Consider the following 20,193-nt stretch of genomic DNA (forward strand, 5'->3'; position numbering starts at 1 on the left):
GCGCCTGTTTTTGAGTCTTGCTGTATATGACATTTTTATGCTTTGTGTTTTACTGTTTGATTAATATTGCTCTTTGTATGTTTTATATCAGTGGTTCCCAACCCTGTCCTGGAGGGCCACCAGCCAGTCAGGTTTTGCCTAATGAATATGCAAGGTGCAGATTTGCATGCCTTTCACTTCCATTACATGCAAATCTCTCTCATGCGTATTCATTAGGGTTATCCCAAAAACCCGACTGGCTGGTGGTCCTCCAGGACAGGGTTGGGAAACACTGCTTTATATGTTGAAAATTATTATGTATGTTAATCTGTGCTTTGCTTTATATAAGGCGAATAATAAATAAACAATTCAATATAATAAATAGTACTCATCTTAATAAATCTGTGTAATCACAACAACTAGGGGATCTCTCTCCAGTATAGACTCTATGTTTCGCTGAAGCTTTATCAAGGATTTCCCCTAAGAAAAAAACCATTCAATTAAAGTGTAACATTTTGTATTCCCTCAAATTTTTTTTTTTAAATATTCTGAAAATTATCTTACGTCCCCAGTGTTATTGCGCTCCTCTTCAGTTTGCAGAACATGGCAGCGGCAGCCTTAACTCATTTTTATAGCATAAACCTAATCACCTGATTATTTCAGCCAATCACAGAACCCCAGTGGTTGGAACAGAGAACATTCAAATCAGTGTCAATGCTGGAGACGGCTGGCTAAGGTAATTTTTTTGAAAATTTTGAAGGAACAGAAAATGTTTTTTTCTTAGGGAAAATCCTTGATAAAGATTTGGCGAAACATACTATAGAGTCTATGTCGAAGAGAGATCCCCTAGCCCAGGGGTAGGCAATTCTGGTCCTTGAGAGCCGGAGCCAGGTCAAGTTTTTAGGATATCCACAATGAATATGTACGAGATGGATTTGCATGCTCTACCTCCTTGAGATGCAAATCTATCTCATGCATATTTATTGTGGATATCTTGAAAACCTGACCTGGCTGTGACTCTCAAAGACTGGAATTGCCTACCCCTGCCCTAGCCGTTTTGATTACACAGATTTATTAAGATGAGTACTATTTATTTATATTTTTGATGAAGAATTTGTGGCTAAAACTAATTTATAAAAAACCTTATTAAGCTTACAAATCTATGATGATTGTGGTGTTATAAGACTTTATGCCACAGGTGTCAAAGTCCCTCCTCGAGGGCCGCAATCCAGTCGGGTTTTCAGGATTTCCCCACTGAATATGCATGAGATCTATTTGCATGCGCTGCTTTCATTGTATGCTAATAGATCTCAAGCATAGTCACTGGGGAAATCCTGACAACCCGACTGGATTGTGGCCCTTCAGGAGGGACTTTGACGCCCCTGCTTTATGCTAAAAACATTTTTGCTGGCAGTGGCGCCACTAAAGTCTGAAGATGTTCTATTTGGAGTGCACTATAAAAAAGGATTGAGGGGTGTAGTTAGAGGGGTACTATATAGGATAAAATGTCTTAAGTAAAGGATCACTTACACGTCACTGATCTGGGAGGCCGCTGCGGGAGCGGACTGCTGGGCATGACGGACCTATGGTCTGACTCGGCAGAGGCGATGCTTATGTTCTTATGTTTAGCGCTGAATGAAAAAGTGCTGGATACTTTGATAGTGTATTACAGTGTATTGCAAACTATGTGCCCCGGAGGATTCCAGGTATGCCCCGATGTGCCAGCAAGGAGGAGAGGCGCCGGCTGACTGCTTACAGGACATGCCTTTCACGGCGAGAGGCACGTCTTGTAGTCAGTCAGCCGGCGCCTGCACCTCTCCTCCTCACTGGCGCCTCTGCTCCTTCTCCTCACCTCTCCCTACCCCCACCACCGGCAGTAAAAGGAGGCTCAGGGACGCAGCTGGAGGACATCTGAGCATGTGTAGACGGCGATGTGACGATGTCACTCATGTGCACTCACCGCGTCAACGTCTATGCATTTCTGGATGCCCTCCAGCCACAGCCCCGAGATGAGTGTGCCACAGCGTAAAAAGTTTGCGACACACGGGTGTATTATGAAAGTACAGTATATGCGTACTTTCAGGTATTCAAAAATTCACTTAGGGGTCCTTTTACTAAGGCACGCTAACTGATTTAGCGCGCGCTAAATGCTAACGCGTCCATAGAATATAATGGGTGCGTTAGCATTTAGTGCAGGGGTCTCAAAGTCCCTCCTTGAGGGCCGCAATCCAGTCGGGTTTTCAGGATTTCCCCAATGAATATGCATGAGATCTGTGTGCATGCACTGCTTTCAATGCATATTCATTGGGGAAATCCTGAAATCCCGACTGGACTGCAGCCCTCAAGGAGGGACTTTGAGATCCCTGATTTAGTGCATGCTAAATCGGCTAGTGCACCTTAGTAAAAGAGGGGGTTATTTATTTACATTTCTTATATGCTGCTTCTATTTGATGTGTTTCATATTTAGGCATTTCCCCCTATCTGTCCCGATGGGCTCACAATCTTACTACAGTAACCTGGTGCAACGAAGTGTTAGGTGACTTGGCTAAGTTCATAGGGAGCAGTGCAGGGATTATTGAACCCAAAACATCAGGGTGCTGAGGCAGGGGTTCTGACCACTAGGTCAGTCCTCCACTAATCTTGAAATGACTGACTTAGATGGGTTACTCTGCATGAAACGGTCCTAAGCCTTTATGTTTGGCTTAGGACCTGGGTGAACAGGGAGTGCATCTGTCTGCTTATCTATTTTTGCTAAACTGTCTGAAAATGTAGGAACAGAAAGGATCATTCCCTCCTATGTGTTCTGTACCTTGTGTCTGATACTGCCAGCTCTTGCTGAGTGTCTGGAGCCCTTAGCCTGCCTGAATGCAGAAAGCACTGGTGTAAAGGGCAACCAAATCACCCAGAGGGAGATTAAAGGTCAGTCCTGGCTTTCTGATAAGCCTATCATGATGCATTATAGCAGTGGTTCCCAATGCTGTCCTGGAGGACCACCAGCCAGTCAGGTTTGCGGGATAGCCCTAATGAATACGCATGAAAGAGATTCACATGTAATGAAGATGATAGGAATGCAGATCTGCCCCATGTATATTCATTAGGGCTATCCCAAAAACCCGACTGGCTAGTGGTCCTCCAGGGCTGGGGACCACTGCATTATAGGACCTGCTACACAGATTTCAGTGGGTAGAATCCAGTGGCTTTAACCAGACCTAGTATTTTGGGTGGCCCAAAGTTAACTTGATGGGCCCTTCCACATAGGGTTGCCAGATTTTACTATCTGGATCCCCTAGACCCGCACCCCAGTTCCATCCTTCCCTGCCCTGTTATGCCCCAGCCCACCCCCACCCACCCCCTGACGCGATTTAGAGGAGGCTTTTCAAAACCCGGACAGAGTGCCGGGTTTTGAAAAGCCATCCGGACCCCTGGACATGTCCTCAAAAGGAGGACATGTTTGGGGAAATCTGGATGTCAGGTAACCCTACTTCCACAACCCCCCTCCCCCCCAGATATATAAGATTCTTTTTTTTAACTTTCCCCCAGCTTTATAACCCCTCTCCCCACATCTGACATCGCTTCCTCTTTCGCCAGTCCCCCACCTGCAGACTGGCATCTTCTCCTGTCTCTGAATCCCCTCACTGGTGTACTTCAGAGGCGGCTGCAGTGATTGTATGCCTCAGCCCAACAGGCTTCCCTCTGCTGCATCCTGCCCTTGCTGACATCACTTTCTATTTTCTGGCTTGCAGAGGGAAGCTTGCTGTGCTGGTGAGGGCAGCAAAAATCAATTGCTGTAGCTACCTCTGAGGTACACTGGGGAGGGGATTCAGAGATGGGGGCAGAAACCAGGCCACCGGTGGAGGAGAAGGAGAGAAGGGAGTGTGGCTGAGCCAAAAATGGGTTAGGCCTGTGCTCACTGAAGGCCACCCGTAGCTACGTCACTGGTAGAATCGGGGATTATAAACAACACACTGTTTTGGGGTGTAATTTCAAAACAAGGACTTGCCAAAAAATCTCCCTCCTGGAACTGGGTAACCTGGGTTAAATGCAAAAAAAAAAAAAAAAAAGTACAATGGCGTACTGGCCACGCAGGCAGCAAAACTAGACCACCAACTATCCAATCTACTGATCACGACACCAGAGTACAAAACTTTCAGAAAAGAAATAAAAACCCTGCTATTCAAGAAATCCATCAAGACAAACTAACACCAAAGGAAGCATTTCAATCCCCCAAAGTAACCCGCTCAACTCTGTAATACTTCTGGAAATGTCCAGGTAACTTCTTATGTAATCCGCCTTGAACCGCAAGGTAATGGTAGAAGAAAAGTCACTAATGTTATGTAACATAGTTGACTTAGGTAATTTCTGAACATAGCTAATTTTAATAACACTAGAGCATTAATGGAGAGAATTATTTTAGCATATAATCAGAAAAATATTTGTGTGAAGAAATGCATTTCACCAAACAATGTCTTTCTGATTTGGTTGCTGGAAAATAGGGCAGTTGAATCACCTCATAGTTTTGAGCTGTTCGTATTATAGTGGTCAACACTAAAGAAAAAAGGTAACAATAGATGAGCCATGGCTCTTTCACACTATCCCATGTGAAGATGTATAACCTTGCTACACAGGCTAAGTGACGGCAGCTGTACTGTAGTTAATCCTTGTTCATATATAGCTCAGAATTCAAACAGATTGTCCTGCCAAGTTATTGCGAAAGCAAGAGTACAATTAAGTGCAATGCTTCTGTCTTGCTTCTGGCTGGTATTTTAGCCAGCAGGAAAAAGGAGGTGATAGTACTCTAAATGGAGTCTCACCAGAGGCTTAAACAGAGGCACTATGTACAATTCTGGAAATTGCAGCTTCAAAAAGATAGGAACATTTTGCCATAAAGTGTATGGGGACAAACTTAAAGATCTCAATATGTACACTGCAGAAGAAAGGTGGGAGAGGGGGGACATATAATAGAAACATTTAAATACCTCCATGGCATAAATGCAAAGGAAACAAGTCTCTCAATTGAAAGGAAGCTCTGGAATGAAGGAGAATGAAGGGAAAAGTCCAAGAAAATATGACTTTATGGAAAGCATGGTGGATGCATGGAACTGCCTCCTGGCGGAGGTGCTGGAGGCAGACTGTATTTGAATTCCAGAAAGCATAGGACAAGCTTATATGGAAACAAGACCTTAGTGGTAGTAAAGGGGCACCATTCTAGAGATGGTACCAACAGAGCAGGAATGACTGGGGATTGCTCCTGCCCTAAGGCCACTGGACCATCAGGTCCCTCTGTGATGGATAGGTGTCTTTAAGGGAGTGTAATAGGAAACCCTGGGCCATTTGAGCTCCAGTCTGGGAGTATTTGGTGTGGCTTTGAGGCCCAATGCTCCTGGCATGCTAAAATTAATCCCAACTTTTGGCTGGGGTTATTTTACCAACATTTTAAGGCATTATGTTTAAAGGTCAATAAAATTAAGTCAATTATCATTCCTTACAGAATTTAGTCAATGGCTCCCGAACATCCATAAATTTCTTGTAACGTCCCTGCTATATGGCCATCATCCGTTCCATTTAAAAGTATGACAAAAAGTGCAGGGTGAGAGGGAGGGGGAGGGTTTTGCATAGGAATTTGATTTGGGGAATTTATGGATAGTTTCTTGTAGGTATCTATTTTTCCGGAATATTAGGTGGGAGGGTTGGGAAAAATAATTGATCATTAATGTCTGTAAGTTTAATGTGCTTTTCTGGTAATATTATATACATATATGAATTATTTGTTTGCACAATTGTAGTTTAGAAATTTAATAAAGATTTAATTAAAAACAAACATTTTAAGGCATTTGCATATTTTGCATCTCATTACTATGTAGCCCATGGTGTCATAAATATCACTGCATTAGGGTAAGACAACCTGCATTAAAGCTCTTTAAAAGAGACTAATAATGCAGGTCATTGCCCTGACAACTTCCCACCTCCCCATGTTAGTACATTTCCCATATACTTTGCCCCTACTAGTTTCATGAACAGCATTGGGGGTGGAAACCACACCTGTATATTTGAAGATTCATGCATAATTTTCACTCTTAAGCAGCAGCTCCAGCAACTACATTTAGAGTGGATAAATATAATTACACAAAGAAATTAGATTGATATATTTACGTGCTTAGAAGCAAGGCTATTTCAGGAGAAAACTGCATGCCTAAATATTATTAGCGATGTTAAGTTTACACCTGATGCAGGCGGACTGATACGCTGAAACACAGTGCCGTATCGAATCTTTGTTACTGTATGCTCTGCTGGACTGAAATAAAAGATCTCTAATTTTTATACAACTGGCTCTGGTGGAAAGCCTTTTTGTCTTGTCCCACTGTTTTCCTTCCTACTTCTTTTGTGGGCCAACCCTATGTTTAGGGTAGATACGAATGCCATGACTTTTACGTGTGCAGGAGTCAAGTTATGAAATGGCCTTGTTGGCCAGATTAGACAATGTGGAGAGAGGAATTCCTTTAGGAAAATGTTGAAGACCCGACTATTCGTTGATGCATTTTTCTGAGCAACTGACTTTATGTTAGACTAAATATGTCTGTTTTATCTTCTTATTTTTGTATGGATTTTTAACTTTTTATGTATGTAACTCCTTGTAAACTGTTTTGGATAAAAACGGTATAGAAATTTTAAAAATAAATAAATAAAATCTTCCTTATGGACTCTCTGTGACATTTGAGACTTCCAACTGCCATGGGCTCCCATGAAGGTTCAGTATATGGTCTGTAGACTTTGCCTCATGCGGAAGAAAAGTTACTTACCAGATACGCCGCCTGCTACATACACTGCCATAGTTACTGCCATTGCAAACCCAGCACTGATTGATACAATATTCCCAGCAGCTCCTCGACTCAGAACAGCCTGAGCAACGCAACCACATCCAAAAACCTGTGGTACATAAATGATTGAGAATCATAAGTCAGCTATTGAATATCAGTACACTAACCACAATGAAAATTTTCTCTCATGCTACAGAGGCAAACCTTACCTTTAAGTGTAGTAAGAGATTTTTGGAGATATGGGGCACTTATGTTTAACCATTAGACTCAAGAATACGGAGTCTTAATTTGAATAAACTGCACTTGTGATTGCTTAATCACTATTATTACAGTAGGGTGAGATTTTATTTGTGTCATGCATATATCCCTTCAGCACTTTGTTGGACTGACAAAGATAGTAGTTAAAGGAAGGGGAGGGAAGTTGAGAGGGGTTGGCCTATGTTGTGTTACATGAAATGGGGGGAAATAAGATGATAGGATGAGGGGGCTACAAGAACCTAGGCCTCTTGTCTGGAGATTTACATATAGCACAGAATTCTTTTTCCTTCTCTTCAATTCTTTATTATAAAAAGAAACCTGAGAATAGTTGAGATATGTGTAAGTTACCCCCAACTTTACAAAGCCACACTAGCATTTTTAGCGCCAGCCAAAGCAGTACGAATGCCGATGCTCATAGAATTCCTACGAGCGTTGGAGTTTTGTATCTGAGGTGGTGGAAGGTGAAGTGATTTGCCCAAGGCTATAAAGACTATCAGTGAGATCTGAACCTGGTTTATCCTGATCTTAGGGACAGGCGGTGGGAATTAACAACACAAAGAAAATAAAGTTAATCATGTAGTAATATGTCACCATGTTACATGGTCCCAGAGTACAAGGAAGTAATGGTGACAGCAATGGTAGCATTTTTCATTAAATAAAAATCAAAACTCTGTTACATGTCCTGACCTATTCTACCCTGTTTTCATCCTGCTGTCTCTAGATCTGGCCCACTTTCTTCTCTGAGGCCTGACATTCCCCAAGCTTAGCTTTCTCCATATTTGCTCCTGTGCCTTCTTATCCCTCAGCTTACTCCACGGTGTTATATACTGTCCACCCTACTCATCCCCTCCACGATTCATTGCTAATACACTCTCTGTTCCCACTCTTTAACATTTTTTTCTATCTCCTCTTGCTTCCTTCCTAGACTGGCTCCCCTCTGCTTTTTCTCCTCCACCTGAGCTATCCCTTCTGTTTCTCTCTCCTACTCTTCAAGGCCTGACTTTCTGTACTCATTCTCTTTCCTTCTTTCCCCAAGGCCTAGCGTTCTCATTGCATATGCTGTTGCTGCTTGCCACCACTGACCCAGCCTGCTTCCTGCCTAATGCTATTTACTTCCTTCCATGCTATATAAACAGGCAGTGATGTGGGCCTGTCATTCTGACTCATGGCTGACACCTGTTTCCTCTCACTCTCCAAGATTCTGAACCACATAGGCTCATAGAGACTGATTTACTTCTCAACCCACCTCTCTATAGCTGAATTCTAGGCAAAATATGGAAAATCTGCACAAATTTTGCATTGCACAGTTGTACAGAATCCCCCCAGGATTATGTAGAGAAATGCAGCTTTATTTGCCTACAGGAGAATTTACACCTTACCGTCTGGGTATCAGTAACTGTCTGGCAATGATAGAGTGTGGAGTTTTCATTTTCTAAGAGATTAGAAAAATAGGCATGCCAGCAATATATAAAAATGGGCTAGTTATGGATAACGACATTTTTTATTTACAGGCAAAGCTCCTATCTTATCACAAGGCTAATATAAAATCCTGTAGCAGAACCTAAACATCTTTAGTCATCAGGTTAAGTTTGCACTTTATCATACTATAGAGATATCTCTACCTAGACCCAAAACATCAAGAGAAAATAATAAAATCACAGCCTTAAAATATAGAGAGAAGGTACCAAATCTATTCTGAATTCCAGGGAACAGCAGCAGTTCCAGGGTCAGGCTGGGATTATTACGGTATGATTATCATCTCCAGCTGTCTGACTCTTTGAGACAATAAGCAAGAGCTTACGAAGGGGGTAACTGAGAGTACAGTAACAAATGTTAGGGCACTGGCCAGAAGAGTAACAGTGGAAAAGCCAAGGCCAAAAAACAGGTATGACAAAAAGAAAAGGCAAATACTGTAGCAATCTTATAAAGACTTTGGTGACATTTTACTCAGGTGCATTATCAGTTAGCATGTGCTAAATGCTGTGCAGTAGAGAATGACAAGGGGACAAATTTGTTCCTGTCCCTGCAGAAACTCAATTTCCCCGTGAGTTTTTGTTGCTGTCCCTGTCCCTGTCCCATTCCTGTAAGCTCTGCCTTAACTGCACAAGCCTTGGACACTTATGATTTTAAAGTGTTTGAGGCTTGTGCAGATGAGGACAGAGCTTGCAGGAATGGGGTTGGGACAGAAAAAGAACTCGCTAGGAAGGGATGGGAAAATGAGTTCCCGTGGGAACATGGGAAAAATTTGTCATTCTCTACTGTGCAGTTCATTGTGGTTTGCATGAGATTTAATGCACGCTAATCGTTAATGGACTTTAGTAAAAAGACTCCTTTGTGTCCTTATCAATCACATACAGTAGATAAAAGTTAAGATTCTGGAAATTGTTACTCAGAGTGGTGGATACTTCCTGGTACAGCTGAGCAAATCAGAAGCCATCCTTCACTGTCCAATCATGTGAAGGCAGCAACAGACAATGAACATAAGAACATAAGAATTGCCACTGCTGGGTCAGACCAGTGGTCCATCGTGCCCATCAGGCTGCTCACGCAGAGGCCCTTAGGTCAAAGACCAGTGCTCTAACCGAGTCTAGCCTTACCTGCGTTCTGGTTCAGCAGGAACTTGTTTAACTTTGTCTTGAATCTCTGGAGGGTGTTTTCCCCTATAACAGTCTCCGGAATAGTGTTCCAGATTTCTAAAACTCTCTGGGTGAAGAAGAACTTCCTTACGTTTGTAAGGAATCTATCCCCTTTTAACTTTAGAGAGTGCTCTTTTGTTCTCTCAACCTTGGAGAGGGTGAACAACCTGTCTTTATCTACTATGTGTATTCCAGTGGTCTCAAACTCGAACCCTTAGAGGGGCCACATTTTGGATTTGTAGTACTTGGAGGGCCGCAGAAAAAAATAAGTTAATGTCTTATTAAAGAAATGACAACTTTGCATGAGGTAAAACTCTTTATAGTTTATAAATCTTTCCTTTAACAGTTAAAGGAAAGATTTATAAACTATAAAGAGTTTTACTTTATGCAAAATTGTCATTAACTATTTTTTTCTGCGGCCCTCCAAGTACCCTATTTTTTTTGCAGCCCTCACATTTAAAGTTTAATATCTTTCCTTTCTCAAAACTGACACATTTAAATCACTATATTGAAAATAAAATCATTTTCCCTACCTTTGTTGTCTGGTGACTTTATTATTCTGTGCGTTTAACTATGTTTCCAGGGTCTTCTTGTCCTTTGACTGTTTTTCTCTCCATCTTCACTTTCTGCCTTGCATCCATCTTTGGCATTAACTTCTTTTTTTTCCAAAATCTACGTTTCCATGTCTTACTTCCCTTCTGTCTCTCTCTTCTTCTGTCCCTATTTCCATGGTCTGACATCTCTTCTTTCCTTTCTCTCCCCTCCTTCCTTCCTTCCTTTCCCCTGGTCTGGCATCTATCTCCTTCCCTCCCCCAACTTTTTATTTCTTTCACCCTGCCCCCTTCTTTCTTTCTCTCTCTCTCCGTGCCCCCTTTCTTTCTGTCTTTCTCTCTCCATGCCCCTTTCTGTCTGTGTTCCATCTCCCTTCTTTCTTTCTGTCTCCCTGTCCCCCCCTTTCTTTCTTTACTTCTCCCTACCCTCCCCCAAGCCACTACCATCTTGGAACAGGCCGCGCCGAGGTCTTAACTCTCCCTGCTTATCTTCCCCAGCGCGGGGCCGACCAATTCTAACGTCGGGGAGGGACTTACGGGCCAGCCAGGCAGCGATTGGCTGGCCTGGAACTTCCTCCCAGACGTTAGAATTGACGTCGAGTGGTGAGAATTGGTCGGCTCCGAGCTGGGGAAGATAAACAGGGAGTATTAAGACCTCGGCGCGGCCTGTTCCCCAATGGTGGCGGCGGCCTGTTCCCCAATGGTAGTGGCTTGGGGGAGGGCAGGGAGAAGTAAGACCTCGAGCGCTGGCCTGTTTCCCGATTGCGGTGGCTTGGGGGAGGGCAGTTATAAGGGAAGTAGATTGGAGACCCCTGCTTTAGTCAAGGACAGATTGCGGACCGCAAAATAGTCCCTGGGGAGCCACATGTGGCCCAAGGGCTGCGTGTTTGTGACCACTGGTCTATTCCCTTCATTATCTTAAATGTTTCGATCATGTCTCCTTTCAGTCTCCTCTTTTCAAGGGAGAATAGGCCCAGTTTCTCTATTCTCTCGCAGTACGGCAACTCCTCCAGCCCCTTAACCATTTTAGTTGCTCTTCTCTGGACCCTTTCAAGTAGTACTGTGTCTTTCTTCATGTACAGCGACCAATGCTGAACGCAGTAATCCAGATGTAACCAGGATTTAAAAGTTACCTGAGTGAGAAAAACAGGTTTAAAGAAGATTTTAAAGGGTTTTAAAGCAAAGAAAATCTGGAATGCAAGACCTGTGGGGTTTTTTTCTATTTTGAGAAGTTTGGTTTGTGTATTTTTTATATTGATGCAGTTTTGGTATTCTGTTGCTGATCTCCTACACAGGTTTGCTGTCCTAGTGCAGAGATCAGCATCAGCTGCTTGAACATTCTAACTGTCAGATTACTCTGCATTTTCTTTGCATTGAATTTTAGTTGCCAGGCATTAGACCATTCCTCTAACTTTTGCAGATCCTTTTTCATATTTTCCACTCCCTCTTCGGTGTCTACTCTGTTACAAATCTTGGTATCATCTGCAAAAAGGCACACTTTTCCTTCTAACCCTTCAGCAATGTCACTCACAAACATATTGAACAGGATTGGCCCCAGCACCGAACCCTGAGGGACTCCACTAGTCACCTTTTCTTCCTTCGAGTGACTTTCATTAACCACCACCCTCTGGCGTCTGTTCGACAGCCAGTTTCTGACCCAGTTCACCACTTTGGGTCCTAACTTCAGCCCTTCAAGTTTGTTCAACAGCCTCCTATGAGGAACTGTATCAAAGGCTTTGCTGAAATCCAAGTAAATTACATCTAGCATATGTCCTCGATCCAGCTCTCTGGTCACCCAATCAAAAAATTCAATCAGGTTCGTTTGGCACGATTTACCTTTTGTAAAGCCATGTTGCCTCAGATCCTGTAACCCATTAGATTCAAGGAAGTACACTATCCTTTCTTTCAGCAACACTTCCATTATTTTTCCAACAACTGAAGTGAGACTTAAGATCTCAATGTGTATACTTTGGAGGAAAGGCAGGAGAGGGGAGATATGATAGAGACGTTTAAATACCTATGTGGTGTAAATGCACATGAGTCGAGTCCCTTTCATTTGAAAGGAAGCTCTGAAATGGGTATAGGATGAAGTTAAGAGGCTGAGGAGTAATCTAAGGAAATACTTTTTTTACTGAAAGGGTGATAGGTGCTTGGAATAGTCTCCCGGAAGAAGTGGTGGAGACAAAGACTGTGTCTGAATTCAAGAAGGCATGGGCTAGGGATGTGGGATCTCTTAGAGAGAGGAAGAGATAAGGTTATTGCAGATAGGCAGACTGGATGAACCATTTGGCCTTTATCTGCCATCATGTTTCTATATGATCTTTTGACTCACAATATGTTCATAGCTTCTGGAATAGGGGACTGGATATTCTGCCTGTGACTAGCAGTGGAAGGAAAAGACAACCTTGGAGAGAAACTCTGCTGGTACAAGCCTAGAGGGAATATCCTTATCTTTGGCTCCAGGGCAGGAGTGATCTTCCTACGCTCTTGCCCCATGCTGATCACCCATCCAAAATGTCTGCCATCTAAGTTAAGAAAAAAGTTGCTTCAGAACTGCAACTTCTGGCCTGGGCTGACCTGCTGAATGAAAGGAGAGTGCTAAGTGAGTGGATTACTGTGCCAGCCGCCTACCAGTGCAAACTGGTCCTAGCTCTGTCCCCGTCCCCACAAATAAACTCAAACTTGCTGAATGGAACTCACCCTGATGAAAGCAGGACTAAAACATATTTAGAGCAAGTGGCGTCGAGCACTCTCCTAATTAGCCATGGGATGGAACATTATAGATAGCATCATGTCAGAGGGATGGAGCTACCACTATGCACGACCAGGAGCTCTCTGCCACCAGCACCTCTCTTGCTCTGCCTCTTCCCGTGGATGTTGCCGACAACACAGAACTGCCTTGACCGATGACAGTCTTACAATATTGCTCATAAATTTTGCTGCTGGCTTGGGCAAACACATGTTATAACTGAATGATCCTTTCCTCGATGGCAAGAGGGATCACACAAAGGATTCCAGGTAGGAAACTGAGGAATTGTGCCAAGAGTCGAACCTTCTTTTTTCCCCTTGTTCTGACACTCAGGAAGAGGCCCTCGAATATTGATGCTTAGAGAAAAGACAAATTATGGAATCACAGATCTTTGCTTATTTCAGGAAATCAGACTGGCTGTAATCTTACATTTTACTTAAGAGCAAGTTGTTTTTCGGCATGTTTCTATAATAGAATTCCACTCAGTGCTGTGGAACGTATTCTTCCTCTACAGGAACAAGTGGTAAGAAGAACAGAGAAGATACTGCCCCAGAATTAAAGGTGGCTCTATCCTACCATAAAAGGAGTATAAGGAGAGAGTCTGAAAAGGGGTTATGCTAACAATGAAAAAAGGCAGGAGCACTGACAGAACAGAGAGTTAAGCTACAAATCTGAGAGCTGAGGAACAGGAAAATCACTTTGACTCACTGCCTGCAGTGAAGGAGGAAAGGAAGAGAATCAAGGATGAGGATGAACTAGGTGTGTGGAGTGTGAGGAGCAGAAATTCCAAGAGAGAGAATTTGGTGCCGAAGAAACTTTTGTACAGCATTAAATTAGAAATGTACGCACTCAGGACAGAGAAAAGTTATTTACACTAGGAAGAGAGTAAAGATAAAAAGTAGATTGGAAAGGGTGGGCTTAGTGTGTTGTCAGTGGCATCATAGTGAGGGTAAGAGGCACCCGTGGTAAGGTGCCCCTCCCCCCGTACCTTTTTAATTTTCCAGGCGAGAGCAACAGCACGAACTTGCTGCCCGCGTCATGTTGTCTATCCCTCTGACGCCACTTCCTAGGCGCAAGGCCCATATGTGATGTCAGAGAGAGGCGACACCGACACAGGCAGCAAGTTCATAATGCTGTTCATGCAGGAAAAAATGAAAGAGGTACAAGAGAAGGGAAGGGCACACGCATGTGGCGGGGGGGGGGGGGGGTGGAGAGGAGGACGGGTGCCTGTGACCTTTATAAAGACCGTGGCTGGGGCGGACCGACCCCTCCCCCCTTACTACACCAGAATTTATCAATAGCCTTCTTATTCTCTACTGTCCATCTAAAGCCCTTCGCTCTATGAATCAAAACCTCCTTGCAGTCCCATCATTAAAGCAGATTAACACATTAAGGCTGAACAATTTCGCAGTGAATGCAGCATCTTTTTGGAATTCTATTCCCAATTACTTCCGCGAAGAAACATCTCTGCCCCATTTCAAAACAAAGCTGAAAACATTTCTATTCCAAGATGCTTTTGAAACTAAACTGCCCTTCTAAGGGCTAAATACTTAACAAAATTTTTAATGAAATCTCCCTTCCTATTGTTTATCCCTTATTTGTTCTCTTTTCTCAAAATATTGTAGTTCTTCCCCTTTTTCCTTCTGTTTTTGTTTGTCTTTAGTCAGAGGTTTTTTTCTCATTTTTTTTCTAACATCCCCTGTCCATTTATTGTCAATCTCTAATATTGTTTTACCATTGTAATTCTATTTTATTGTACACTGCTCAGAAGTCTGATTGAGTGGTATAAAATGTTTTTAATAAACTTGAAACTTGTTACAGTGACAGTGCTGCATATTGTAGTGCAGAAGGTTCAGGTTCAATTCCAGTCTCCGGCTTCTGTTTCCTGAGCTGCCTGCCCTTTTAAGGGCGACCCAGTATGATTTTATTTCTACTTCCCCTCCTACTGTTTTTCCCCTAAATTGTTATCCTTTATCTTCAAAATTGTAGTTCTTGCCCACTTTCCTCTTGTTCCCATTCGTTACGGTTTTATGTCTCCAAAAGTCTTTGTCGTCCCCTGTCTTCTTAAATTTGTATTTTAGCTATTGTATGCTTTTATGATTTTGTTCACCGCCTAGAAGGCTGATTAGGTGGTACAAGAAATTTTAATTAAACTTGAAATTTGACTGGGGATGCTATAAAGGCGGACAGGGAGAAAGGGAAGAAGAGAACAAATCTCAGCCATCGCTCTAGAGTGACACCTACTGTCCAGACTTAGGAATTGTGTGTACCAGGTTTCAGAAAGATCAGTGATTTATGTCGCTTGGCAGGGGATAGTCACAGCAATGGCTATGTGTGTGTGTGTGGGGGGGGGGGGGGAGTTTGTTTATAAAATAAGAAACCCCTCTCCCTTCCCTCTCTGGCCATTTGCAGTGACACAGAAAATGGTATCAATCTTACTATTAACAGATGTGGCAGAATAAACGGGCAGCAAATGAGGGGGGAATATGACACTAATAAATGTTGAGGTGTGTGAAATGAATATTAAATGAGAGAGGAAGTCCAAGGAAAGGCAAAAATTATGAGAGAAAGCAAATGAAGAATAGATGAAGGGGCTGATTTTATAATGGGCGCCTAAATTGGCTGGCACCTAGAAAAATGGCGTCGGCCACGTGTCAGTCACACTTAGGTGCCATTTACAGAATTGCAGCTAGCTAAAAACCTGGGTGCCTGAAATGTAGGTGAGGGTTTTAAAGGCCCACATTTCAGGTACCTAAGCTTTTGGAGGTGCCTAAGTCACGTTCTGCCCATAGAAATGCCCACTTAGGCATTAGGCGCTGCTAAGTGCCATGCGATAGGAGCCTTTCTTATATAATAATAATAATTTTATTCTTATATACCGCCATACCCAGCGAGTTCTAGGCGGTTTACATTAATTAGATTAGGATCCGCATATACATGTAGATTTACAACCAATTTATCGGATTTACAACAAATTTAGTCAAACTTGGCAGATGAAGAAGGAAGATTTACAACCAATTTATCGGATTTACAACAAATTTAGCCAAATTTGGCAGATGAAGAAGTGAGAGGGTAGAAGAGGAAGGGGGAGAAAGGAGCTATCATGAAGGAGGGGATAAGCCGAGCAAGGGGCCCTGATATTATCTGAGGGGTTGGTTAAGGGTCTTGTTTGCTGAAAAGGTAGGTTTTGAGTGATTTTCTGAAGTCGAGGTAGGTGGGAGCCTTGAGTATCATTTGGGCTAGCCATGGGTTCAGCTTGGCTGCTTGGAAGGCAAGGGTTTTATCTAGGAATCTTTTGAGTTGACAAAGCTTTAGCGAAGGGAAGGCGAACAGCTGAATTCTGCGGGGTTTCTTGTTGGTGCAGTAAAGGTTAAAGTGGGGGGTGATGTATCTTGGCGAAAGGCCATTTATCGATTTGTAGCAGAAGCATGCGAACTTGAAAAGAACTCTGGATTCGAATTGCAGCCAGTGAAGTTGGTGGTAGAACGGGGTGATGTGTTCCCATTTCTTCAGGCCATAGATGAGGCGAATGGCGGTGTTTTGGATCATTTTTAGTCTCCTGGTGGTTTTCTTTGTAGAGCTCAGGTAGATAATATTGCAGTAGTCCAGAATGCTGAGAATGGAAGATTGTACTAGTAGGCGGAAGGAGGAGTCATTGAAGTATTTTTTTATGGTACGGAGTTTCCAAAGTACCGTGAAGCATTTCCTGACAATGAGGTCGGTGTGATTTTCTAGGGATAAGTTTTTGTCTAGGGTGACTCCCAGTATTTTTAAGGTGTGTTCTAGGGGGAAAGTCAGAATTGGATAGGTGCCTATCACCCAATTAAATATATATTTTTTCCCAGTTATTGAGGGTTTTAAGGGTATTTTGCCAATTAAGTTAGGCACTTAATTTTAGGTGCCCTTTATAGAATCAGCCCCAAAATGCATTTCACCCACCCATGCCCCTCCCACGGCTACACTCCCTTTAGAGTTGCAATCTTTGAAATTTAGGCATGTATGCTATAGAATACGGCATACGACAGATTGATGCACAACTCATAAAATTACTACCAATGAAGTCCTTGTTAATGCTAATAATTGATTGTTATCCCCTAATTTGCTACTTATTATCTGCATGGATCTTTGATACGCACTCAAATTTGCACTGCCAACTTTGGGCGACCTCTACAGAATCAAGTGGAGAGTGCATGAATGCAAAGGGGCGTTCACGTGGCTGGAGTACGAAAGGGCCAAGAGCAGGCTGCCATCTACGTGCACAACTTCAAGAATACAGTGAGTTAAGCACGCTTCGTCTCATTTAGATTTCTGCATTTTATGAAAGGTTTGTAGCTGGCGTGACGGCAGGTGACTACAATTTTGGCATGCCAGTGCCAAGATACATTAGTATTCTATAACAGAAGATATGAAAGTATTATCGCATTAAAATCTTCTAAAATTGCACACTTTTGTAAAACTTTGGCACCCTTTGATAATGTCTGTAACCGCTTTTGTGGTTTTTAAAAAAATATTTTTGTATAGTTTGCAGCTTGTCAGCATATTTAAGTAATTATCTATATAGATATGCATATATCATAAATTGCTTGTAAATATGTTTTATGTGCTTTTATTGTTAACTTTAAAAATTCAATAAAGTCTATTTTACAAAAGTATTCCATAACAGAATCCAGGCTCCCAGATGCCATTATAGAGTAGGCTCTGAGGCCCGGATTCTCTATACCAGGGGTGCCCACACTTTTTGGGCTTGCGAGCTACTTTTAAAATGACCAAGTCAAAATGATCTACCAACAATAAAATTTAAAAAAAACACAACGCACACTGTACGCATAGAAAATGTTAATTATCATTCCTATTCCAGGGTTTTTCAAAGAGGTCAAAGCAGATGACTCTATGCACTGTCACCTCAGTAACAACCATACAAAAATAGACAAATATACCCCCCTCCCTTTTTACTAAACCACGATAGCAGTTTTTAGTGCAGGGAGCTGCGCTGAATGCCCAGCACTGCTCTCGACGCTCATAGACTCCCTGCGCTAAAAACATCTATTGCAGTTTAGTAAAAGGGGACCTTAGTGTAAAATATAGAGAGCAACTATAAATTCAGACACATTTTGATCACTAAATTTAAAATAAAATCATTTTTCCTACCTTGTCTGGTGATTTCATGAGTCTCTGGTTGCACTTTCTTCTTCTGACTGTGCATCCAATCTTTCTTCCCTTCTTTTAGCCTGTATGCTTCCTCTCCTCCAGACCTCATTCCCTCCCCCAACTTTTCCTTCCTCTCTCCCTGCCCTTTCTTTCTCTCTGCCTCCCTTTCTTTTTTTTCTATTTCTCTTTTTTCCTTCTGTCTCCCTGCCTGCCCTTTTTCTTTCTTTCTCCCTTCCCTCCCCCAAGCCACTGCCACTGCCATCGGGGACCAGGACCCAAACCGCCACCAATAACAGGCCCGAAAGCTGACGCCGCCCCAAGCTCTCCCTGCTTCGGCCGACCAGCATTCCTCTCCCCGATGTCAATTCTGCCATCGGGGAGTTCCTCTAACCTGCCATCGGGGAGCTTCACTAACCTGTCTCCCGCCTTAGCCCGTAGTGAATGCTTGCTTCAGGGTTCTCAACATGTGCGTGCCAGCTTCCCTTCTCACCCCCCCCTCCCCCCGGGACATAACTTCCGGTTTCGGAGGGAAGAGAAGAGAAGCTGGCACGCACACGTTAGAGCCCAGAGCATAAGTTCGCTACGGGCTGAAATCTCCAAGCCGGTTTTTTTTTTAATGTTCAGCAGCGGCAGCAGCAGCAAATGACAGCTGGGCAGACCGCCCAGCTAAAAGGCCCTAGGGAGAACACTGGAGAGGAAGGCTGAACGGCCCGGTAGATCAGGACGGCAACACGAGTCTATCACGGAGCCCGGGATGGGCTCCGCGATCGACTCACGTTACCTTCCTGAGCTACCGGTCGATCGCGATCGACGTATTGGGCACCCCTGCTCTATACAGTGCTGAAATTGGCGGCCACCTAAAAAGTGACTGCCGATACTTGTCAATTATGCGATGGCACTGCATAAAGAATTGCACCTCTGGAAAAGATAGGTGGCAGAAATGTAGGCCATGGTTTTCCAGGCCTACATTTCTGGTGCCTATCTGTGACATAAATCGTGCCTACGTAGGTGTTTTAGGCCACCTAATGCCACTTCAGGCATTAGCCATGCCCACGGTGGCACTAGGTGGCCTTGAAACTCAGTTAAAAACGTCATTTAAACAGTGGTTTTTACTGAGCTTGGGCGCCTAAAACATCAGCACCAGTTAGAGAATCTGGGCCTCACTGCACAGCACTGGAGCACCTAGAAGAGTGCACTCACTTATGGAATTGCCCCCACAAAGAAAAATTAAAGAAGTTTGGACTTTTCAAATGGACAAGAGACTACTGAGGGGGAGATACGATAAGAGATCTATAAAAGTATGAGCGGAATGTTAGATAAACACTATCAGTGGCTTACTTTTCAAACTCTAGGGAGCATGCCATGAAGTTGCTAAGTAGTACATTTAAAACACATTGGAGAAAATATTTTTTTCACTCAACAAATAATTAGCTCTGGAGTCAATTGCCAGAGGAGTGGCAAGAGCAGTTAGTGAAGCTGGATTTAAGAAAAAGGTCTGGACTAGTTCCTGGAGGAAAAGTCCATAAATGGTTATCAAGGTAAACCTGGGGAAAGTTTCAGCTTCTTTCAGGAGAGAAGTAGCTTGGAATCTAGCTATGATCTGGGATCCTGCCAGTATGACCTTGATTGATCACTGTTGTAAAAAGGATACTGGATCTGATGGAAATTTAGTCTGATGCGGTATGATAGTTCTTATTCTGAGGAAAAGATGCTACAGAGTGTTAAAAGACTTCTCTGCCTATTATTCACCATGTGGAGTACTACTACTAATTATTTCTATAGTGCTACCAGATGTACGCCATGCTGTACAGAGTCACGAAGAAGACAGACCCTGCTCAAATGAGTTTACAATCTAGCCAGGGGTGTCAAACCTTTTGGCTTCACTGGGCCGCATTGGCCGAAAAAATGTTTCTGGGGCCGCACAAACATGCAAACGCTGCAGCAAGACACAGGAGGGAGCCGGCAAGATGGTAAACACCCGGAGGCAGCAGAGGAAAACACTACGTCGCCTTCGACCGGGGCCGCACAAAATACTTCACAGGGCAGCTTGCAGCCCT

The 20,193-nt window shown here is 43.2% G+C and overlaps 1 protein-coding gene across 1 annotated transcript in view; it reads right to left on the reverse strand.

Annotated features, from left to right (window-relative positions):
• Nucleotides 1-20,193, reverse strand: part of AQP9 (aquaporin 9) — a 118,257-nt gene that overhangs the window by 70,541 nt on the left and 27,523 nt on the right. The window contains exon 2 of the mRNA XM_033919579.1: nt 6,777-6,903. Within this exon, the coding sequence (XP_033775470.1) occupies nt 6,777-6,903 (127 nt within the window). The remainder of the gene's footprint in view (nt 1-6,776; nt 6,904-20,193) is intronic.

The sequence above is a fragment of the Geotrypetes seraphini genome, chromosome 14 (genome assembly GCF_902459505.1).
Source record: "Geotrypetes seraphini chromosome 14, aGeoSer1.1, whole genome shotgun sequence".
Lineage (NCBI taxonomy): Eukaryota > Metazoa > Chordata > Amphibia > Gymnophiona > Dermophiidae > Geotrypetes > Geotrypetes seraphini.